This window comes from Dama dama, chromosome 9 (assembly GCF_033118175.1).
Source record: "Dama dama isolate Ldn47 chromosome 9, ASM3311817v1, whole genome shotgun sequence".
Lineage (NCBI taxonomy): Eukaryota > Metazoa > Chordata > Mammalia > Artiodactyla > Cervidae > Dama > Dama dama.
In genome coordinates this window covers 10,047,493-10,071,325 of record NC_083689.1, presented here as the reverse complement: position 1 = coordinate 10,071,325, position 23,833 = coordinate 10,047,493, and the positions used below count along the sequence as shown (strand labels likewise).

Sequence of the window (23,833 nt, the reverse complement as noted above, 5' to 3'; positions counted from 1 at the left end):
GTGTTTTTATGTTTTGCTTTGTTTTAGTGAGTTGCCTTTTCAGAGCTTTTACCTACTTTTCTCTTCAGAAGAGTTTATCTTTTTCTTATTGATCTCTAATAACTCTTTATATATTAAGGATATTAACAGTTTTGTGATACAAGCTACAGACTTTTTTCCCCCTCAGCTTGCTGTGTGCCTTTGGGATTGTTTACTTGCTCCAAATCTTAACTTAGTATCAAGTTTCCCAGCTGACAGTAGAGCTTTTACTGGTTTCCCCCTGCCTGCCAGAAGCCATCAGTCCACTGGAGGTTGGCAGCTTCTGCACATCACAAGCCTTCCAGCTGCTTCCGGCACCAGTCCCGAGAGGGATTTCCCCAGTGTTTTTCTCAATTCAGCTTTCAGAGGGAGGACATGCAGACTCCCTGGTTTTCTCCCATTCTGCCCTGGAATGTTCATCCTCCCCCAAGAGAATGAGATTTTCCTTAGCTTTCCCTCCTAAACTTTTGCCTCATGTCCCTTGAGCACATTGAGGACACACAATCTGTGCTCTGAATTTTACCTAACAATATCGAGCCTTGCCCCACCGCTCACATTAACAGACATCTGAGCATCTTTCTTAAAACAATTTTTTATAACGACACAAAAGCGATCAGGGAAGCCTGGTGTGCTGCCGTTCATGGGGTCGCAAAGAGTGGGACACGACTTAGCAACTGAACACCAACAAAAAGTGATTAGAAACACATTAGATTATTGGGAAAAAATTAGATTGTGGGGAAAAAATAGATTATTGAAAAACAATCCCCTTGTAGCATTTCTAGGGAAACGCCCACCTTGTCTCCAGAGCGCGTGCTCAGCGAGTTCTATCCTCCGACAATCCTGAGGTCGTTATGACTCCATTTTACATATGGGCAAACTGAGGCTCACACAGCGACCCCCCACGCGGGGGCTGGATTTATAGCCAGGTCTGGGGACTCCAGGGCCCATGCTCTTAGTATCCAACAACCCCTGAGGACATCTCTGGGAGATCGAGAACTAAGATGGTAAAACCATGTTGCAGCAGAGGAAACTGAGATTCGGATCTCAGGAGCCTCAACCCAGATCCTAACTATCCAGGTCTGCCTCGTGACACAATCGGGGCTTACACAAATAGAAGTGGGACAGAGAATCGGGTTGATCCCGGCGGGGAGCAATTTCCGAGGCAAGGCAGATTCTGAGCTCTGACACCTTTACTGCACAGACCCACGTTCAGAGCGCTCCAAGTCTATGAGGGGGCGGGGGATCCCGAGCTTGCCTATAGGTTGACGTCATTCCTCCTAGGGGGCAGTTGCTGAGGGTACGAGGCACTTGTGTCTTTAAGACCGTTTGGAGGCGGGCCCTAAAGCCTGATTCCGCCTGGAGCTCTCCTCCCCTTTAAGGCGCGCCTCAGGGGCGGGGCCCTGACGTCCCCTTTAAGGCGCGGTCCGCGTCCGCCGGCAGAAAAGCGGCTTAAAGGCGACTCGTGGCGCGATGGCGGCGGCCCCACGCGCGTGCAGGGGACACGGGCGGCCGCTCCCGGTACTGCTGCTGCTGCTGCTGTTGGCGCTGCCGCCTTTGGGGGGCCCGCCCGGCGCCGCCGCCTACTTCCCCGAGGAGCGCTGGAGCCCCGAGTCGCCGCTGCAGGCGCCGCGAGTGCTGATCGCGCTGCTGGCACGCAACGCGGCCCACGCGCTGCCCGCCACGCTGGGCGCCCTCGAGCGGCTGCGGCATCCGCGGGAGCGCACGGCGCTGTGGTGAGCGCGGCGCCCACCGGCTCCGCATCCGGCCTGCTGTCCCCGTCCCGGCGGGTCCACGCCGCGTCCTGCCCTCTGGCTTCGCACTGGGCAGGGCGGACTAGACCCACGCGTGACCTCTGCTTGCTGTCTCCTTCGGGCGGGCCAGACCCGCGCCGCGCGCGCGCCCTGCCTACTGTCCCGCATCGGAGCGGACCAAAGCCGCGTGTGCCTTCCTGCCTGCTTTCCTCCGCCGCGTTAGCACCGGCGGAACCGCGCTGAGCCCGCTGGCCCCTTTAGGGTGGGGCGAGCCACTGCTCTGCAGCCTACTGGCTTCCCTGCCCCCACTCCCATTAGGACACATCCGGGATCAGCCGTGCCCCGCAGCCCGAGACTAACCCCCTAACCCACTTGGGAGCACTCACAGCTTCAAACATGGGAAGCCTGAGAACCACCCCCCCCCGCATTGGGGCGTTGCCGTGGCCCACATTGTACTTCTGCTAACTGAACGTCTTTTCGCTCCTGCTGCCGTTTTGGTCTCTGAGCCCAGCCTGAATCAGACTTCCTGACTACTGGAGTGGGTGGGTGGGGTGCCCGGCGGATGGCGGAGGGTAGGGGGAGCAGATTGTTCCTGGAAGCGGAATGGGGCAGGGCCAGGAACAAATCTGGCTGGTGACTCATTGCTTTCTACCTCAGTTTTCTCATCTGGAAAGTGGGGATATTAAGCTAACTCTGATTGAGTTGTTTCTGAAGATGAACCAGTTAATGAGTGTGAAGCCCTTGTGCTGGGCATCAGTGACCCGAGTTGTGAATATTATAATAATAATTTTGTTCGATTTTGTTGTTATGACTGTCATCAGTGGTACCGTTGTTGTCAACTAACTAACAATTCATTTGGGAGAATAGCTCTTGGCTGATGGCTTCCAAATGTTACTTTTCCCTCCAGTCCAGAGAATCCAAGCACATAGTTGGTGCTTAAGAAATGTTTTTTGAATGAATGAGTGACAACAACCCCACTACTCACAGGAGAGAGTTGAAGAAGGCAGGACCAGACCATATGATATATGTGTATTTTTACTAAATTGTACATATTTAGTAGCGAATATGGTTGTAAGATCCTAGATGCCCTGGAATACTGGCATCATATCTAATGTGTTTTTCCAAAATTATCTTGTGTAGTCCCCTCTGCAACTCAGTGAAGTGGGCCCAGTCCTCACCCCCTGTGTTACAGATAAGGAAACTGGGGCATGCGGGGGGGACGTGTCATGCCCAGGGCCGTGTAGCTGGTGTGAGGCCCAGCGGGTATGTGGCAGCCCTTGCTGCCTTACTGTTGCCTGTCCTGCCTCCGTCTCCCTCACTTCACTCACTGTCCTGCTCTGTCTACAGGGTGGCCACAGACCACAATGCAGACAACACGTCAGCGGTGCTTCGGGAGTGGCTGGTGGCTGTGAAGGGTTTGTACCACTCTGTGGAGTGGCGGCCGTCGGAGGAGCCCAGGTGAGCGCCAGACCTTGCCCTGATCCCCCTCTCCAGTTGGACCTGGCTGTGTCCCTGCTCACACACCCTACATGGCTCCCATTGTCCTGAGACAGACATACTCGCCCCCTCCCTCCAGCCCCTGACGTTCCAGTCCAGCTCTGCAGCCTTTAGCACTGGCTCTGGCTACTTACCACCTCCCCTCTAGCTTCCCCAGGGGGCCATAATCCTTCTGTGGGACTTTTACCCCCTCTTTTTATTCCACCTGGAATTCCTTCATTCCCTGGGCTTTGTGGTGGACACCCGCTGCTTTATTCCCTGTCTCTCTTAGCTCAGTTGTTTACTTTCCTCACTAGCCCTTGGCCGATGTGGACTTCAGTTCCTTTCATTCTTTCGGGCTTTAGTTTTGTACCCACCCACTGCCCAAACCAGATTAGGAGTCTAGGAGGACAGGCTCCCAGTTTTCTCCGACTCCCCCTCCCGCTCAGAGATGGGGGCGTGTCCCTACAAGGCAGTAGAGGCCCCTGTGCCCCTCACCCCTCTCCAAGCGTTCTTTGCCTCTGGGTCTTTGCACACACTGTGTCCCCTACTTGGGGCACACCATACCTCCATCCTCCTCTGTTTTCTCCTTGCTTCTTCCCAGCCTTCAGATCTAGCTTACACATCGCCTCCTCCAGGAAGCCCTCTCTGACTACCCCACATTCAGCCAGCTCAAGGCCTCTCTGGGCTCCGACAGTGCCCTGTGCTTCCCCCATCACAGCTGCTTCTCCACAGGTCCTATCCAGATGAGGAGGGCCCCAAACACTGGTCTGACTCACGTTACGAGCATGTCATGAAGTTGCGCCAGGCGGCTCTGAAATCAGCCCGGGATATGTGGGCTGATTACATCCTGGTGAGTTTCTCGGCCACCCAACCTAGGGGTCCCCAGCGGGAGGTCTGGGGTCTCTAAGGGAAGGCGAAGCAGTGGGATTCAGAGACCAACCTTAACCCTATTTTAGAGAGGGGGAAACTGAGACTCTAAGAGGGGAAGTGAGTTGTCAGAGGTGACACAGCTGGTTAGTGGAGGAGCTGGGTCTTGATCCTAAGCCACCTCGGTTCTTAATCATCAGAAGTGAGTGGGTTTTTATGTTCCCTGTGGTTGGACCCTTGTTCATCTCCCCTTTTATCACCATCACCAGTGATCTGATATCTCTGCATAGACCCAGTGATGACCTCGGGGTGACTCCGAGAAGCAGGAGGATGGGGTGGGGGCTGGGGGATGTTGGTGACCCTGAACTGCTGACCCCTGACTTTCACTTCCCCTTCCTGGGCCCCTGGCAGGAAGGGGCTGGTTGAGGTTTGAATGCAATATTGGGATACATGCCCACAGATCACGAGTCTTCTCTGAGCTCCTTCAGCCTGGCCCCTTGACCAGGCGTGGTCCCCTCACTTGGTGCGATGGGCAGGGGGCACCGACCACTGAGCTTAACTCTCTGGAGGTTGAATGTAATGATGCCAGACTAAGTGCCTATGGTGGTTTCCCATCTATGCACAGACCCCAAGCTTCGATCTTTTCCTTCTCTTTAGAAAAATCTTTTTTGGCTGCGCTGTGTGCAGGCTACTCTCTAGTTGTGGTGCGTGAGCTCCTCGTTGCAGTGGTTTCTCTTGGTGTGGAGCACGGCCTCTTGAACACATGGGCTTCAGTAGTTGTGGTACATTGGCTTAGTGGCTCTGTGGCACGTGGGATTGTCCTGGACGAGGGACTGAACCTGTGTCGAACCTGTGTCCCCTGCATTGGCAGGCAGATTCTTAGCCACTGGACCACCAGGAAAGTCCTGGTCTCTGTCTTCTTATTTATTTATTTTTGGCTGCACTGGGTCTTGGTTGCTGCATGTAGGCTTTCTCTAGTTGTGGCAAGTGGGAGCTACTTTCTGTTGAGGGGCACAGGCTTCTCATAGCGGTGGCTTATCTTGTGGGGCACCGGCTCTAGGGTCCACAGGCTTCGGTAGGTGCAGCTCCTGGGCTCTGGGACGCTCAGGCTTCAGTAGTTGCAGTGCTTGGGCTCAGTAGTTTCAGTTCCTGGGCTCTAGAGCCCAGGCTCAATTGCCGTGGTGCCCGGGCTTAGTTGCCACTCGGCATGTGGGATCTTCCTGGATCAGGGATCTAACCTGTGTCTCCTGCACTGGCCAGTGAATGCTTTCCCGCTGAGCCCCTAGGGAAGTTCTGGTCTGTACCTTCTTAATGTGTCAGTCAGCATATGTCTGTCAGCCGCTCCTCTTGCCCTCCTCGTGCCGGGCCTGGGGCACACAGTGACGATTAGCACAAGCTGAGCCCCAGCTTCCCCGGAAAGGTGAACATGACCAGAAAGCAAACAAAACTGAACAAGGAAGTATCAGAAGGCGGCCAGCGCTCTGAGAGACACTTGGCAGCGTGATCAGTGTTCGGGGCTCCTGTAACAAAGTGCCAACACTGAGGGGCTTCACATGCTACAAGTTTCTGGTCTCACACTTCCGGAGGCCAGCAGTCTGAAATCTCGGGGAGGGGGCTTCCTCGCCGCTTCCAGTTTCTGGCGGCTTCAGGTGTTCCTTGGCTTGCGGCAGCATCCCTGCAGTCTCTGCTTTTGTGATCACGTGATCTCTTCTAATAAGGTCACCAGTCACTGAATTTAAGGCCCACTGTAATCTAGTGTGGGGCTTCCCCCGTGGCTCAGCGGTGAAAAATCTGCCTGCAGTGAGAAGCTGCAGGAGACAAAGGTTCGATCACTGCGTTGGGAAGATCCCCTGGAGGAGGGCGTGGCAACCCACTCCAGGATTCTTGCCGGCAGAGTTCCATGGACAGAGGAGCCTGGCGGGCTACAGTCCGTGGGGTCGCAGAGAGTCAGTCACGACAGAAGCGACTTAGCATGCATGCACTAATCTAGGATGGTCTTCCTGGTGGCTCAGATGGTAAAGAATCTGCCTGCAGTATGGGAGAGCCGGGTTCAATCCCTGGGTCGGGGAGATCCCCTGGAGAAGCAAATGGCAACCCACTCCAGTATTCTTGCCTGGAGACTCCCTGTGGACAGAGGAGCCTGGTAGGCTACAGTCCACGGGATCGCAGAGTCGGACACAACTGGAGACTGACACTTTCACTTTCACTAATCTAGTATGAGTCCCATCTTTTTTTTAAGTGATTATCGTTTTGTTTATTTTATATTCTTTTCCATTATGGCTTATCACAGGATATTGCATATAGTTCCCTGTGCTATACAGGAGGACCTTTTTGTTCACCTATCCTATGTATAATGGTTGACATCTGCTAATCCCGTACCCCTCGGCCCTCCCTCCCCCACCCCTCCTCCCGCTTGGCAACCACAAGTCTGCTCTCAAAGTCTGTGAATCTCTTTCTGTCTTATAGAACAGGTTCATTTGTACGGTATTTTAGCTTCTGCATATAAGTGACATCACATGGTATTTGCCTTTCTCTTTCTGGCTTACTTCACTTGGTATGACAATCTCTAGTTGTATCCATGTTGCTGCAAATGGCATTATTTGGTTTGTAGTATTCCATTGTATACACACACATGTTTTCTTTATCCATTCATCTGCTGATGGACATGCAGTTTGTTTCCATGTCCCGGCTGTTGTGAACAGTGCTGCTAGGAACATAGAGGTGCATGTGTCTTTTTGAATTATAGTTTTGTCTGGATATATGCCCAGATCTGGGGTTGCTGGATCATATGGTCATTCTATTTTTAGTTTTCTGAAGAGTCTCCACAGTTTTCCATAGTGGCTGCACCGACTTACATTCCCACCAACAGTGTAGGAGGGATGAACTCCATCTTAATTACATCTGCAGAGACCCAGCTTCCAAATAAGGTCACAGTCCCAGGTACCAGGGGTTGGGGACCTCCCTTAGGAGGGGGCCCTAGCAGAGATCTGAAGGAGCAGAGGAGCGGCCCCAGGAGCTGGGGGTCAATGTCTGAGGCAGAGCGAACAGAGCAGGAAGCAAGTGTGGAACATTCAGGGGCTGGCTAGGAAGCCAGTGTAGCCAGAGTGGACTGATGAAGGGGCTGGTGCTGAAGTGGTGGGTGGGGGCCGGACTATACAGGCCAAGAGGGAGGGATGTGGCTTTTACTTTGAGGGTAATGGGGAGCCATGGAGGGTATGTGAGCAGGGGAGGGCTAGGCTCTGATTTCTGATTTTTAGAAGTTCCTCTGGCTGCCATGGGTGCGGGGCCGATGGGGCAGGAATAGGGGCAGCAGGAGGCCAGGGTGGGCGCTGGTTTGGGGCTGTGGCTTCGGGATGTGTTCTGAGGCTGAGAGAACAGTCCCTGCTGGATGTTTGGATGCCAGAAGGACCTCACATCCTGGCGTGAGCCTTGTGGGGAGGACAGAGCCATCTCCTGGGAGGAGGAAGGAGGTAACAGGCTCCTCCTGGAAGCCCCGTGACTTGGTACCTTATCAGACCATTTTATAGATGGGAAAATGGAAGCTTAGAGAAGTGACAGCCTGCTGGGTGGCCTCTTAGAACCAGTGAGGGACAGAGGTGGGACTCAAACCTCCTGGAGCCATCCAGCCCAGGGCCACCTTGTCTGCCTTCCTGGGTTTTGCTTTCATGGTTTGAGGTTGGCTGGTTTTCACTTTTTTCCCTCAGCAAACCTGGGTGGAACTCAGGGATCTGGTTCAGAACTCAAAGCAGCTTTTGACACACTGCTGTATTTTTGTAACTGAGGGCTTTGGTAATCCATATTGGAATGTGAAATCATTTGTTGAGTGTTTTGGGTTTTTTTTTTTTTTAATAATTTTATGCATTTATTTGGGGCTTCCCAGATGGTGCCGTGGTAAAGAATCTGCCTGCCAATGCAGGAGACTCAAGAGATCCAGGTTCCATCTCTGGGTTGGGAAGATCCCCGAAGGAGGAAATGGCAACACACTCCAGTATTCTTGTCTGGAAAATTCCACGGACAGAGGAACCTAGTGGGCTTCTGTCCATGGGGTTGCAAAGAGTCAGACATGACTAAGTGACCGAGTACATGTATTTATTTATGTTTTAGTGCTCTGGGTCTTCACCGCTGCGCGTGGGCTTTCTCTAGTTGTGGCTAGCAGGAGCTCCTCTTCTTTGCGGAGCACAGGCTCGAGGGTGTGCAGGCTCCGTAGTTGTAGCGTACAGGCCCAGTTAAACCATGGCACGTGGAATCTTCCCGGACCAGAGATCTAATCCATTATCGCCTGCATTGACAGGCAGATCCCCATCTACTATACCACCAGGGAAATCCCTAGTGTTTGAAAATTATTATTAAAAAGCCCTCTTTTTATGGATACTGTGGGTGTTACTTGTAAGAAAATATATAAGAAACAGTAAGAATTGGTTTAAGAAAAAAAAAAACACCATACCTTGTAATGTCACCTCCTAGAGAGACTCACTCTCTGGCTGTGTTTTTTTAATTGAGGTACAAGTCACGTAACATAAAATTAGCCCTTTTCAAGTGTACAAATCAGTGGCATTTAGTACATTCATCATGTTTTGCAAGCACAGCCTCTGTCTGGTTCCAAAACTGGCTTCCATCACCCCCCAGGGAAACCCAGTGCCCACGAGCAGTCACTCCTGACTCTCCCGTCCCTGGTGACCATTGATCTGCCGAATGTTTCTGTGACTTGGCTTGTTCAGGGCGTTTCGTAAACTATGTGTAAACTAAACTGGTTCTGACTTCACTCGGCCTGGGGTTTTCAGCGTTCACCCATGTTGCAGCGTGTGTCCCTGCTTCACTCCTCGCCACGGCTGAGTCATGTTCTGTGCGTGAAAGGACCACATTCTGTTTTCCTCCGCTGATGGACACGTGGTTGTTCCCACTGTTTGGCTTCTGTGGATAACGCCTCTGAACATGGCGTACAAATGTCCGTTCAAGTTCCCGTTTCCAGTTTCCTCAGTCTGTATCTCTGAGTGAACTCGCTGTAACTCGATGTTTCACTTTCTGAGAAACTACCAGACTGTTCTGGCCGTTTTCACTGCGTGTATGCTCCAAGGTCACAGATTCAAATGTCCACAGCGGCTGGGCGGGGAATATAACAGGACTGCATGGTGTGTCCCAAGGGGCAGCCACCTCCCTTCTCCAGCTGCACCTTACCTTGTGGGAATGCCGTTCCCATGTTGCTGGAGAAGGCTGGTGTTCTAGTGTCTGCTGTTTGCAGCAAGTGATTCGCGCATTCTCAAAACTCTGCATGGGTAATGGATAGCATGTTCTGTGGACCAGATGCATTAAAAAAAAAAAAAAGAAAAACCAAGAATCCGACCTCCTGACAGCTCTCTGTAATAGACTGTGATCTGTATGTTTTCACATCCCGGTAGAGAGATCCTTACCTGTTTTATGTTGTTTGATTTTCGCTTGTCTCGACTCTGTAGCCAGACAATGGGACAGGGCCAGTTTCTGTAGCTGATTCTCCATGGCTAGACTCCTGAGTCATTCCCAGTTTGTGTGATGAACGACTCTGCCGTGTGGCCTTCCAGGGACGACCAGTAAGCGCACACCCCCTGTGATGACCCTGTCTGTGGGTTGGTGAATTTCCTTCCAGGTTGCCACAAATGGGTGATCATCTTTTTACTCCAATATTCAAAGTGTTAAAGGAAAAAAAGAACCTTACGTAAAGATCCTATTTTTACGAATTTTTTGGTTGGTGTTTAACTCACAGAGAAAAAAGCGTCTTCCTCCTGGCCCCTCCCTGCAGAGGTGGCTTCTGCTCCAACCGTCCTCCTCACACACCAGCGCTGCCCATCTTGAAAGTTCCCATAAATGGAGCCACGTGATGCACCGGCTGTCACTTCCGGGGTCTCGCCAGCACTGTGCGTGGGACCCGTTTGTATTGCTTTGTGTCATGTGGCCTGTCCCTTCTCTTGCCATGTAGTGTATTTCATCATGTGATCGTAACTCTGCTGGTGGTTTAGGTCAGAGCTGTCTGTTGAGAAGCATGGGGGCTTCCAAGGCCGCGTGTGCTACCCAGGGTACCCCGGGCCCCTGGGACGCTGGCCTCGGCCCCAGCTGTTCTAAGCCACGGCCTAACCCAGGTGACTCTGATGGCCCATGCGGATGCCACGTTGGGTGTTTTGCAGTTTGTGGACGCCGACAACCTGATCCTCAACCCGGACACACTGACCCTGCTCATCGCAGAGAACAAGACGGTGGTGGCCCCCATGCTGGATTCCCGGGCTGCGTACTCCAACTTCTGGTGTGGGATGACATCCCAGGTCAGGGGGCCTGGGGGTGGTGGGGGCTGAACAGAGCAAGTAGGGGCTGGGTTTGAAATCTGGCTTGTTACCATGCTGCCTCATCGTGAACATTTTATAAACACCATTGTGACAATCCTTAAATTAGGGGATGGGCTGCGATTGTTTCCACCCCACCTGCTGCCCCCGGCTACCAGACTCTGAGGCAGAAACACAAATACAAAGGGGGGAGAGACTTGCCTATGCAAACATAGCTATGATGTGGTAGTGCCCGGATAGGACTTCAGGCATGGCTGGATCCACGTGTTCAGCTAACACTCCTCTTCCTCCTTCCCTTGAGTGACTTCATTTTCAAACTCCTGGGGAATGGTTCCGGCAGCATTCAGCTAGTTCCCTCTGATTGACCCTTGTCCAGTCTCCTTTTTGACCTGAACCAATTACTGAAGCCAGGAAAATGCTAGGCTCTGATCATCCCAGCCCAGAGTTGAGGGTGGGGCTGTAGGGAGTGATGGACAGGTGCAGGAGCAGGGCTGTGCCTCGGGAAGGGGCCAGGTGGCTAGAGCCAGCAAGCTGATCTGTCCTATCTCTTCCTGTCTTTCTGTTTTGAATTGATATATTATTCATAAACTATAAAGTTCACCATTTTAAAAGTGAATAATTCAGTGGTGTCTATATTTTAAAGTATTCGTAGAAGTCTAAATTTATATGCTAACAATTCCAATTTGTAAAGGGTACAAGGAAGAGAAATAACAACTCCAGATTGTTCCAGAAGCTTTTAGAACTTCTAAAAGATTCCCCCTGACTTTTTTGAAGTCCCGCTTCTGGTGTTTTAATTTTAAAATCAAAGAATCTCAAGTGTCCGGTCCCTTTTCAGCTTTTTAATTGCCCTCCCCAAATGCTGCCTTTCTGATCAGAAGTATTGATCTGGGTCTGTGAGTAACTATTTCCCTGTTTCTCTGCCACTGCCCAGCGACTGAGGTTTGGGGGTTGGAGACTGCTTGGCCCTGCCCAGAGCTCTGCACTCAGGGAATGCCCACTGCAGCCAGAAGCTGACACCTGGTCTTACTCTCCAGGTGTTCTGGGCCTCCCATTGTCCTGGTCCCCAGCCTGCCCTTTAGGGACCCCCACGCAGAACTCTGCCTCCACTCCCCATAGGGTTACTACAAGCGCACGCCTGCCTACCTCCCCATCCGCAAGCGGGACCGCCGGGGCTGCTTTGCCGTCCCCATGGTGCACTCGACCTTCCTGATCGACCTGCGGAAGGCGGCATCCAGGAACTTGGCCTTCTACCCTCCGCACCCTGACTACACCTGGTCCTTTGATGACATCATTGTTTTTGCCTTCTCCTGCAAGCAGGCAGGTGAGCCCACAGGGGATTTGCCATCCTGGGGTGTCTGTCTGGTTCTTTGGGACCAATTCTCAGCCCACAGAAGGTTCACAGAACCAGCACTGCAGAGTACATCGATGACTTCAGTGCAGCTGTATCCAGGTGTTCAGGGGATATCCTCAGGACCTATTCTCTCTCCAGCCCTGGCTCTGCTGGGTGACTTCACTCCCCAGGTCTTTAAGACCTCCTTGCTGATATTTCCCTATATTCTTCCAATTATTTACAGTTAAGCATAATTGCTCTCTAATTGTATACTTGGGGCAAAAAAAATTTTTTTAAAGAGAAAGAGAACACTGAATGCTGATTTTTCATTTATTTTAAAGATGGGTCAGCATCTTGATGGGCCAAATCCAGCCCACCATCTGTACTCACTCATATGGACACAAGCTAGAATGTCTTTTGGGTTCTAGGATCCAACTCCCATGTGTGTATGTTGGAGATGGGGTAATTTCCCATGCCAGCCAGCAATTCTAGGACACCAGCAAGGTGTCTGATAATTCAGCTCAATTCTATTTCAATTTTGACTCTGTCTACTTGGAGATAGCATCTGATTCCACAGGTTAAGGTCTCAGGCCCACAAAACTGACCCCTCTCCTGCTTCAGATGCTGGTCACAAGTTCAAGTTGTCACCTGTGTTTCTACTGCATACTCAGTTGCTCAGTTGTGTCTGACTGCGAGACCTTATGGACTGTAACCCGCCAGGCTCCTCTGTCCATGGGATTCTCCAGGCAAGAATACTGGAGAATTTCCTCATCCAGGGGATCTTCCCAACCCAGGGATAGAACTCACATCTCCTGCGTCTCCTGTATACCTTGCAGGTGGATTCTTTACCACTGAGCCACCCAGGGAAGCCCGCATGCTTCTGACCAAATGGCCATACATCAGAGGTCTCACAGCTTCCTTGGGTCCTGCTAATTTGCAAGAGCAGCTCACAGAACTCAGGAAACTCATTTACTAACTAGGTTACTATTTATTATAAAAGTGTATATAACTCACGAACAACCTGCAGGAAGGGATGCATGGGCCATGGTGTGGCGAGGGGCGCAGAGCTTCCATGCCCTTTCTGGGCACATTCTGAAGGCAGACTTGAGTTGTTCAGATAGAGCAGTTTGGCCCACAAACCTAATATCTGGCCCTTTAATGAAGCGCTTCCCTGGTAGCTCAACAATAAAGAATCCGTCTGCAATGCAGGAGCCTCAGGAGATGTAGGTTCGATCCCTGGGTTGGGAAGATCCCCTCGAAGAGAGCATGGCAACCACTCCAGTATTCTTGCCTGGAGAATCCCATGGACAGAGGAGCCTGGAAGACCACAGTCCATGGGGTCACAAAGAGTGAGACACAGCTGAAGCGACTTAGCACCCACACACCTTGAATGAAAATCATTTTCGTTGGGATTATCACTTTAGAAAAAGGTATATACTTGTTGTAAAGTTTTAAATAATTCAAAAAAATGTTTTAGCTATTCAGAGAAGGACAAACACAGAGGTAATGACATTCATGGTTTGTCCAACTGCATCTCATTTCTGTGCATAAATGTGAGTATTTACCGTTCACCAACCATTTTGTGGTTTGCTTTGTCGTGGAAGCCTGCAAGCCCTGTCAGTACCCATGCAAGCTGCGTGTTAACAGTTCTGGAGTTTTTTTTTGTCTTCTCATCTGGCATTGTGAACCCCTCTTCTGACCCCAGTTCCCAGATGGAGTGCTGGGGTGGTCTCTGCCAGTTGCTGGGAACAGCTGGACCCATTGACGCCCCGGCCCTACACCGGGCGGTGAGGCTAATGCTGCTGCTAGGAGGCTGCCTCCGAGGCCTTACTGCTCTGTACTCAGTTCTCATCGTGGTTTCCTTGGCCCCAGAGGTCCAGATGTACGTCTGCAACAAGGAAGTATACGGCTTTCTGCCGGTGCCACTGCGGTCCCACAGCACCCTCCAGGATGAGGCCGAGAGCTTCATGCACGTGCAGCTGGAGGTCATGGGTGAGTCTGTCCGTGCCACCGCGGGAGGGCCAAGTTGCCTCCCTCTCCCCACCATCTCGCATCTATCCGTGAACACCGATTGAGTGTCTGTTGGGCCTCAGTCTCTTTGCCGGGCACTGAGAATCCAGTGTGAACAGTTGTCCCCGCTCTCATGGCTTATAAGCGGCTACGCATGGCACGCTTGGGGAAATCAGGGTGAGCTTTCTGGTGGGGGTGGCATTAAGATGCAGGGTGAGTTAGCTGGAAGGGAGGCTGCAGCCGGAGGGAGCAGCATGTGCAGAAGCTGGGCGGCTGGAGGGGCTGCGAGCTCAGAAAACAGGCAGGGTTGGTGGGGCAGAAGGGGGACAGAGCCAGCAGGCAGGGCCATGGTGGGGACATCAGACATTGGACTTAGGAGCGGGTCTTGTCCCTGGGATAGGCAGGAGCCGTGGAGGGTGTGGGAGCATGGAAGGTAGGAGGTTTCACTGATGACCCTGCACATGCTTGGCCGTGTCAGCCGTTTCATCACCCATGCCCCTGCCAGCCCCCAGACCCACTGTTTGTTTAATGTTTATCTGATCGGACACTTTCTTTTTTTTATTTGAATACACTTTGAAAAGGAAACTTTAATATGTATTTTTACTGTGGTTGCAAGCTGATGTCTCTCTAATACATACACAAATAAATCCATGGACTATTATATGAGCACCTGGACCTCTGGTGAGGTGGGCTGAGTGCACAGGGCTGAGCCACCGTTGAGGCTGCTTGAGGACGGGGCCTCTGCCCCCGCTGGGGAGTCTCTGAAGCAACCACACAGTGAAGCAACGTCCTTTTCTGTGGGGGCCTGGCCCTGCGCCGAGCACCCACTTCCCTGTGAAGGCCTGTGAAGCAGAACAGCGATTCCTTCCACTGCACAGAGAGAGGACTGGAGGGCCAGGCCCCTGTCCTGGGGCTCAGCCCCCATCCCCCCATCCAGTTCTAGAAGGTTCTGTCTATGGCTCCCCCTTGTGGTTGACGATGGAATGACACTCTGCTCTCTAGAGGGGGCTCTGGGGTCTTCCCTGGTGGCTGATTGTAAAGAATCTGCCTGCAATGTGGGAGACCTGAATCCTTGGGTCGGGAAGATCCCCTGGAGAAAAGAATGGCTACCCACGCCAATGTTCTTTCCTGGAGAATTCCATGAACAGAGGAGCCTGGCAGGCCACAGTCCACAGGGGTCACAAAGAGTCAGACACAGCTGAGCGACTAACACATAACATTTTGAGTCTTTAGAGATAACGCCTGGAGGCTGCAAGGTCACCAGGGCGAAGACCCCCCCCCCACACACACCCAAGTGTCTGCCCATGCAGCTGTCCAGGCCCAGCACAGCGGCCCCACCGCAGTCCAAGAGGTGGGTCTCTGCTTATTGCCAACTCCTTTCAGTGACTGGACCCTGAGAAGCTTCTCTGTGGCTACTATTGATGGTCCTAGTTTAAATTTTCACATATATTCTTGTTTCTGGTCAGGAAACCATTCACTCCACTGTTATAAACTCAAACACAACAGAGGCATGCATATTTTCCTGTTTTTTTGAGGGTTTGAACAGATCACCCAGGACAGAGAGAAGGAGGGTCTGGAAGTTTCAGATATTTGTGCAAATCCTTCTTTACAGTTCTTGTGAAAACCGTCTTTTCTCTCTACCTGTGTGTGGGTACCTGGTCCCAGGCCATGCATGCGATTTTACATGTGTTCAAAGATCTTTCTTACAATAAAATTTCAAGCTTACAGAAAACCTCGGAGAGATGCCCTCTGTTCATGGGGAATCCAGCAACTTGCTTCCTTCCCTGCCTGCTCATGGAGTGTCTTCCCACTTGGCCCCATACACTTGGCTCATTATGAGTCCTCTTCTCTGAGTTTTAGCACACAGGGCAGTGACGGGTCACGGGTGTGCAGCGTGATGATTGTTTTTATATCCTTTTATATCCAGATGCAGACCAAGCCCTGACCCTCCCCAGTGTCCCCACCGCCCTGCATCCACCAGCTGACAGGCTTTTCCCACTTTGTGCTTCCCATCAGTGGAATCACACAGTGTGCGGCTCGGGCGTCTTCCACGCAGCGCCCCTGTCTGCGCTGCCGCTGGCTGCTGAGTGTGGCCATGACTCCCTCCCTTCCTTGCTGCCTAGTATTCCATGTAGGTGTTCAGCTGCAGATTTGTGTACTCTTGGCTGTGTCATATGTCGGTTTACCCATCTTCTCTGGGGCATGTAGGGCATTTCTTGTTTCCCTGCATTGCAGTGTGTACAAGAGAGTTCTAGACATGCATCTGTGGGTGCAAAGTTAGGAAATATCTACAAGATTGCTCTCACTTCTTACACCAGTTACAACATCAGGAGTGCCCAAGAACAGGTTCAGGTTGGATAATCTACTAGAAGTACTCAGAGCTCACTGCAAGCTGTTATACTCACAATTTATTACAGGAAAAAGACACAAATTGCAATCTTGGCAAAGGGAAAAGGTGCGTGGGGCAGCATCCTGGAGAGTTCCAAGCACAGGGATTCCTAGTGTCCGCACTAGCGCATGACAGCATGCGTGTACAGTGCCAGCCAGGGCTGCTCCCCAAGCCTCTGCGTCGAGGGCTTGTGCTGGGACTCATTCAGATACAGCTGACTACCATGTGGCTGACCCCTATCTCAGGAGAGACTGAGCCAAGACCCCCACCCTACATTACACGGTTGGCATAGATGCCCACTATGGCCCAAGGCCTGAAATAAACAAAGACATTTCCAAGGTCTTCAACTACCCAGGAGCAGAGAGCAAAGGCCCGACCTGTCTGTGGTCAAGATTAATCCCTCACCCTATAATAGGTCTAGCAATGTACAATTTTCTTTTTTTTTACTTTGACGGCATCTGGTGTTAGTTGCAGCCTGTGGGATCTTCCACTGTAGCTCACGGGCTTTGTAGTTGCCCATGTGCCGGCTTAGTTGCCCCAAGAAAATGGGATCTTAGTTTCCCGACTAGGGATTGAACCCACAGCCCCTTCACAGGAAGGCGGATTCTTAGCTACTGGATGACAGGAAATCCCTAGGGGTGTTGCATTTTTATATCACTGTGACATAGCTGCAGTGCCTTGCTCTTTCTGGACCCTAATATGCTCCATTTCCCCAGAACTGATAAGACAGGATAAAGGGATACCTCCACTTCCCACAGGCAGATCTTTCCCACACGTACACCCCAAGGGGGCAGGCAGAGACTGAGAGAGAGAGGGAAAGAGATTTGCAGCCGGAGTCTCAGATCCCAAAGCCTTGCCCTTTTGGGTCCCAGGGTCCCCTGAGGATGGCAGGGGGTGGCAGGGAGCTGTGATGGGCCCCGAATAAGAAGAAGCCCAGGGCACAGTGTCGCTAGAGGAGGAGGCCCAGGCTGTGAGGTGGAAGGCTCCGGGTGGACTCTGGGCCTCACCCAGGCCTCTCCCAGACAGAGGGGCCTGTGTCTGCCCTGCTAGCTCACACGGGGCCTTTGTTCTTGGGGAGGTGGATGCCACACTCACCGGCACGCTGGGCTTTTCTGGGCCAGACTGGTAGATACCAGGAGCCTCAGCAGGCTCACAGCCCCCTGTGGATCTGTTCCTTCTATGGGAAACCATCAGGCATGGGCCAAGACAGGGCTCTGGGGATGTGGTCTGGGCACCGCCCACAGCAGCTAGAAGGGGAGCGATCATGACCACCCTGAGATTCTCGGCTTGTAGGTGGGTCACTGCGGTCACAAGGCCGCCAGCTCGCTGTGTGCCTTCACCCCGTCTACCCTCCGTGTGTGTCTCTGTGTCCAGGTTTCCCATTTTTATAAGGACCCCAATCACACTGATTACATGCCAACTGTATTTGTGTAGTGGCTCAGTTGTGTCTGACACTTTGTGACCCCATGGACTGCAGCTCTGTCCATGGGATTCTCCAGGAAAGAATACTGAAGTGGGTAGCCACTCCCTTCCCCTGGGGATCTTCCTGACCCAAGGATCAAACCTGGGTCTCCTGCACTGTAGGCAGATTCTTTACCATCTGGGCTACCGGGGAAGCCCATATTGATTACGGCCCACCACCCTAATGACCTCATTAAAGATCCTATTTGTAAATAAGGTCACCTTCTGAGGTACTGGGGATCAAGATGCCAGCGTATCTTTGCAGGGAGGACACAGTTTAACCCACAATAACATGTGTGATTTCATGGCATCGTCTCATGATATAAACCTCTGAGAGGCTTTTTAGCCCATTTTCAAGACTGAGGGAAGGAGGAGAAGGGGGCGACAGAGGATAACATGGTTGGATGGCATCCCCAACTCAATAGGCATGAGTTCGAGCAAACTCTGGGAGATAGAGAAGGACAGGGAAGCCTGGTGTGCTGCAGTCCATGGGGTCGCAAAGAGTCGGACACGACTTAGTGACTAAACAACAGCACAGATGAGGAGTGTCATTCCTTTGCTTGTTTTATGAGTTTGTGCCAAGCTCCTTGTTGGGCGCCAGGGAGCCAGTGTGAGTGGGTGGACCTGGTGTCCGTCTGGTGGAGCGCACGGGAGATAATCAGAGAACTGGGACTTAGGGTAGTGGAATGAGGCTTTGACGAAAGCCCAGGTGCTGTGGGGGCCTCCAGAGAGGTGCCTGACTCAGCCTGGGGAGGTCAGGAGACTCCTGTTGGTGCATCCCCCCTCCCCAAGAAGGCATCTTAGCTGATAACTCAGGGAAAGGAAGAGGGGAAGGAACGGGGTTTCAGCAGAGGCCCAGAGGTAGGAATAGGGGACGGGTGAGTCTGGAGCAGTGCCAATAGCCGGAGTGTGTAAGAGGCAGGGGAGAGAGACTGGCACCGCTTCTGTGGGTGGGGCTGGGTCAGGCAGGGTCTCAGCATCAGGCTGAGCAGCCCGGTGACACGGAGCCATGCAGAGGCTGGGGAGGGGGCTTCAGGAGCGAGGCTGGCGCCCTCCGTCTCCATGACCCCCTGGTGACCCCTCGGCTTTGCTGCCCCCCAGTGAAGCACCCACCCTCGGAGCCCTCGCAGTTCATCTCAGTGCCCACCAAGACGCCAGACAAGATGGGCTTTGACGAGGTAGGCGGGGCCTTCCCTCGGGGCGGGGGCCGGGGCCCAGCCTGGAGGGTCCAACAGAGGCTCTGGGCCGCAGGTCTTCATGATCAACCTGAAGCGGCGGCAGGACCGGCGGGAACGCATGCTGCGGGCCCTGGAAGAGCAGGAGATAGCGTGCCGGCTGGTGGAGGCTGTGGACGGCAAGTGAGTTGGACCCTGCTGGGGGAGGGGCGGCGCCACGGGTGGGTGTAGACCACCCTGATGGCTGCCACGGAGGGGGCGTGGGTCTGACGCTGGCTGGGTGCTCACAGACCTGCGCGCATGGGTGTAGACCACGCCCATCCACGATGGGTTGGGGGAGGGTGGGGGAGGGAGGCTCGCTAACTGTTGGGACTGTAGATAGATAAGTCTTCTCTGCCCCCGACCCCTCCCCACTTGCAGAGCCATGAACACCAGCCAGGTGGAGGCTCTGGGCATCCAGATGCTGCCCGGCTACCGGGACCCCTACCATGGGCGGCCCCTCACCAAGGGCGAACTGGGCTGCTTCCTCAGCCACTATAACATCTGGAAGGAGGTATGTCTGGCAGGGGGGCAGGACCCTCCTTAGCCCTTCTTTTTATAAAAAAACAAATCTTATTTATTATTATCTTTATCTATTTGGCTGCATCAGGTCCTAATCGCAGCACTCGGAGCCTTCCCTTCACGCGGGGGCTTTTCCTTGCAGCTAGGGGATTCTCCAGTTGTGGCGCTCGGCCTCTCTAGTTGTGGCTCGAAGGCTCAGTTGTCCCACCATGCAGTATCTCAGTTCCCTGATCGGGGATCAAACCCGCGTCCCCTGTGTTGCAAGGCAGATTCTTAAGCACTGGACCACCAGGCAAGTCCCCTCCTTGGGCTTCTTAACAGCTCAGAGAGGGAATCCCCTGCACCCCAGGCCGGCTTCCAAAACCACTGCAGGACACTAAGCCTCTCTCCTTGGGTGAATGTGGCACCCGAACCCTGGGTGGGGCAGCTGCCGTCCTTCCACTGTGCAGATGTGAGTCCTGAGTCTGAGGAGGGCTGAGCCTGTCTCTAGAAACAGGTGGGGTCTGAGGCCCGGGACCTCCCAGTGAAGCCTCTTCATAGCCAGCCACTATCAAGTATCTGGAGCCTGGGCACCGCGCTCAGAGCTTCTAGTAGGAGCACAGCCATGGTGATGTTAACTAACGCACACCCCACACACTGGTACCCCACCAGCCACAGAGGCTCCTCAGACACCCTGGGAGGGAAAGGTTATGATGAGCAAGGATGCCAGATGGGGCTTCGAACCTGGGACCGTCCAACTTGAGGCCAGATTTGATGTTTGAGGCAGTGCATTCCCGCCCAGGTTGCTCTCTTTCTCTGACGTTCATCATGGAAGGTACGGGGCAAAGGTTGCGGTGTCCAGGCAGCTGTGGAGCCAGAGGGGATCCAGGTTCAAGTCCAGCCCTGCCTCTGAGTGGGGTGAGCTCTGTGAGCAAGGAAGCCATTTCCCAATCTGAGCCTCGTTTTCCCAGATGAAGAAGACAGAGTCTTCAGTCATGAAGATTATCAAGTTCATTCATTCAGGGAAGATTTGCGAAGTACCGACTGCGTGCCCAGCCTGGTGCTGGTCCAGGGGACACGGCAGCCCCCAAGACACACCCAGCTCCCACAGGGGATTCACAGCCCTGGGAGGTGGGGAGACTGATGATAGACCACAGGGAAGTGACTAACGTTGAAATAAGTGAGAGGCACCCACAGGAGAGGTCCAGGATTATGAATCGTCCTCAACTGGCAGTTTTGGGTGATAGTCATGAAGGATCTCTTTAGTTGACGTTGGAACTGAGGCCAGCAGGGTGAGAGGGATCCTGCCTGCTGCTGCATGGAGAAGGGTGCTCTGTATCACAGGCGCGGCAGGCGCAGGCCCTGGGGTGGAGAGGGACAGCAGGCTGAGGCTGTGGAATCTGCTTCCAAGTTGTAAGGAGGAGGTTTTGGCCAAGAGGTAGATCTGAACTATTGGTGGGGTGTGTGTGTGTCTATTTTGCTTTTTTCCTGGTGCCCCAGACCTCTTAAGCAGAACTGGCTTTGGGGTCAGGCCTGGACTTGATCTCTCCAAGATCTCAGCAGGGCCTCCTCCCTCAGGTTGTGGACCGCGGGCTGCAGAAATCACTCGTGTTTGAGGATGACCTACGCTTCGAGATCTTCTTCAAGAGGCGACTGATGAACCTTATGCGGGATGTGGAGCGGGAGGGTCTGGACTGGGACCTCATGTGAGTTGGGCCTGGGTGGGACCTGAACTCCAAGGTGGGGCCTGGAGACTAGCTCTGAGGGCCTTTGCAGGTTAATAGGTTGGGTTGACTTGTGGGAGGTTGGCAGGAGGACTCAGTACTTGACCTGGAAGTCTGGGATCTTGGAAGCCTTCCAGCTCTTTCAGGGCTTGGAGACTTGACTGGGGCCTTCCTCTTACTTAACCAGTGTGGCTAAGATTTGACCTGGAAGCCTGTGGATGTGGCTAAAGAACTTGGGGGTGTGGCCTGGGTGGGTGTGGTCAGGGCTTGGGAGCAGGGCGGAGCCTTTGGTGTGGGGTGTGGCCAAAGGAGTCTGGGTCTTAGACCAGTACTAGGTGGAGGGTGGCCAGAGTATTTCCAGAACAGTCTCATGTAGGTGGATTGGTTCATCTCCCCCTGCTCCCCCCTCCCCTGCGCAGAGCCCTGATCCGGGTTCTGAGCCTCAGACTCAGCAGCGTGTCATTAAAATGAATAGTGATGGGTCCCCTTCACTCCTGACTGCTTCACCTGAACCCTCCACCTTGCCCACCCATCCCACTGCCCTCTGAACCCAGAGCAGCTTCCTTCTCAGTCCCACTCTCCTCCGTGTGGGCCCTAGACCGCTGTGGGCCTGTTCCCACCCAGTCCAGTCACACGTGCCTCCGCAGTGCTCCCCAGCTCCCCCCACCCCAGGGTCTGACAGCGGCTCAGTGGCTCCCTGGGTTAGCGTTCTTGGGCAGGTGAGCAGGCGGAGGGTGACAGAGCCCCCATTCTGCACCCTAGCTACGTGGGCCGGAAGCGGATGCAGGTGGAGCACCCCGAGAAGGCTGTGCCCCGCGTGAGGAACCTGGTGGAGGCCGACTACTCGTACTGGACCCTGGCCTACGTGATCTCCCTGCAAGGCGCCCACAAGCTGCTGGCTGCCCGGCCGCTCTCCAAAATGCTGCCGGTGGACGAGTTCTTGCCAGTCATGTTCGACAAGCACCCAGTGTGAGAGGGGGCGGCAGTGGGCAAGGGGAGCTGGGGTCTCGCTGTGTAGCTGGCCTGGGTAGGGGGGCCTGAGGCTTCTCCTCTGCCTTCTCTGCCGCTTCCTTCATGAGTCCCCTTCGCCACCCGCTTCTGTCTCCTTCTGCCTCTGACCCCCACCCCGCTCCTCCCGCGCAGGTCTGAGTACAAGGCCCACTTCTCCCCTCGGGACCTGCGCGCCTTCTCCGTGGAGCCCCTGCTCATCTACCCCACGCACTACACAGGGGACGACGGGTATGTGAGCGACACGGAGACCTCAGTCGTGTGGAACAACGAACGCGTCAAGACCGACTGGGACCGCGCCAAGTCCCAGAAGATGCGGGAGCAGCAGGCCCTGAGCCGCGAGGCCAAGAACTCCGACGTGCTCCAGTCCCCGCTGGACAGTGCTGCCCGGGATGAGCTCTGAGAGCTCTGAGGGCCGGTGGCCGTGGAGCCAGAGCAGCGGTCGCTGGCCCGGCCCCACACGCCCACCGGGGACGGCAGGGCCCCTGTGGCCCCTGGCAGGCCCCGGAGGGCTCCCTGCACGGGGCAGCGTCCAGCCGACTCTTGCTCAGCAATCACGTGCACGCAGGCAGCATTAATGGAGTGCCTACTGTATGCCAGGCGGACTGGGTGGGAACTGTTCATCTCTGGGTGCACCCAACACTTTGTTGGTCACCGGGTGCCAGGTTCCCGCGTTCTAGCAGTGAATGAGGTTTGATTACTCCCTCCAGCAGTGATGGAGTCAGTCATCAAGCGTTATCGATCCTCCATCAAGAATCAGGCGCTAGTGATACACATTCACTGTTTCAATTCATGCGAGTATTTATTGAGTGCCTACTGTATGCAAGGCACCATTCCAGGCTCTGGGACAAGTGGGGCAAACTTTCATTTATTTGAACACATACTGAACACCTACTCTGTGCCCGGTACTTGCGACGCAAAAGTTCTTACTGACTCGGTGCATTTATGGAGTAACTGCTGTGTGCCGGGAGCTGAGCGTGGTGCTAGGGCTTAAGATAATCAAGGTGCTTTTCACTCTAATTGGTTTCTTCTCCACACATCCAGAGAGCATCTCCTGCATTAGTGATGCAGATGTTCAGTCAGCATCTGATCCCCCCACAGAGATGGACGAGTCCTTCCATTTCTTCATGCAGCAAGCATTTATTGAGTGCCTGCTGTGTGCCTGACCTCGTGGACTCCCAGTGGGGCTGACTGAGTTTGATTCCTCTCCTGCACCACCCCCATCACCTGAAATGTGTGTACCTAACACCCCCCCACCACTGCCCAGGAATAGGCAGACTCTTCCCTCAACAGGGAGAGCCACGAGTTTCAGTGACCCCATGTCCTCATGCAAGGCTCCCCTAGAGCCAGCCCCCCTGGAGGGGGCAAGGACCCCCCTGTCCTCGGTTGCTTGGCCGCCCTGCCCTGCATCTCAGGTGTGGTCTACCTGCTTGATGGCATTCTTTTGTCCAAGCCTCTGGTGGGATCATGTGTTTGGGGCCTTGGATGGGCTCCGCTGCACGGGGGCGCTATCCATGGCCTGGGCAGGACGTCCCCCAGCACAGCCGGGAGGACTGACCGTGCCTTCAAGCCTGAAACAAATGTCAGAACCGGCCAGCGGTGCCTCGTTCTCTGAGGGGTAGCTAAGTGCTGTCCCAGTCAGGTTCTGGATAACTTGCTTATTTTTTTTATTAAATGTTCCTGGTTGGGTTTTCACATACACCTGTGTTCCCTTCTTGGCCCGATGGTCTGCTCATCGCCTACACACCACCCACTGCTTCAGACCGAGACGTG

At 53.7% G+C, this 23,833-nt stretch overlaps 1 protein-coding gene across 2 annotated transcripts; it reads left to right on the top strand.

Moving 5' to 3' along the window:
* Positions 1-1,473: 1,473 nt before the first annotated feature.
* Positions 1,474-23,759, top strand: COLGALT1 (collagen beta(1-O)galactosyltransferase 1). 2 transcript variants are annotated; one of them, XM_061149888.1, is made up of 12 exons: positions 1,474-1,751; positions 3,117-3,227; positions 3,981-4,098; positions 10,271-10,405; positions 11,540-11,744; positions 13,626-13,745; positions 18,715-18,791; positions 18,865-18,971; positions 19,209-19,341; positions 20,907-21,034; positions 21,815-22,021; positions 22,196-23,759. In XM_061149888.1, exons 1-12 carry the CDS (start codon positions 1,489-1,491, stop codon positions 22,461-22,463), a joined length of 1,872 nt encoding a protein of 623 aa, XP_061005871.1. In that variant the 5' UTR covers positions 1,474-1,488; the 3' UTR covers positions 22,464-23,759. The 2 variants fall into 2 exon arrangements, with proteins under 2 accessions (XP_061005871.1, XP_061005872.1); XM_061149889.1 differs by lacking the exon at positions 1,474-1,751 and adding an exon at positions 1,983-2,311.
* Positions 23,760-23,833: the final 74 nt, after the last annotated feature.

Excerpts from the sequence above, each read along its gene's own strand:
- COLGALT1 (XM_061149888.1), top strand. The coding sequence starts at position 1,489 with ATGGCGGCGGCCCCACGCGCGTGCAGGGGACACGGGCGGCCGCTCCCG. Across the intron at positions 4,099-10,270 it reads TGTGGGCTGATTACATCCTG|TTTGTGGACGCCGACAACCT; the intron begins GTGAGTTTCTCG and ends GGTGTTTTGCAG. Across the intron at positions 21,035-21,814 it reads GGTCTGGACTGGGACCTCAT|CTACGTGGGCCGGAAGCGGA; the intron begins GTGAGTTGGGCC and ends TCTGCACCCTAG.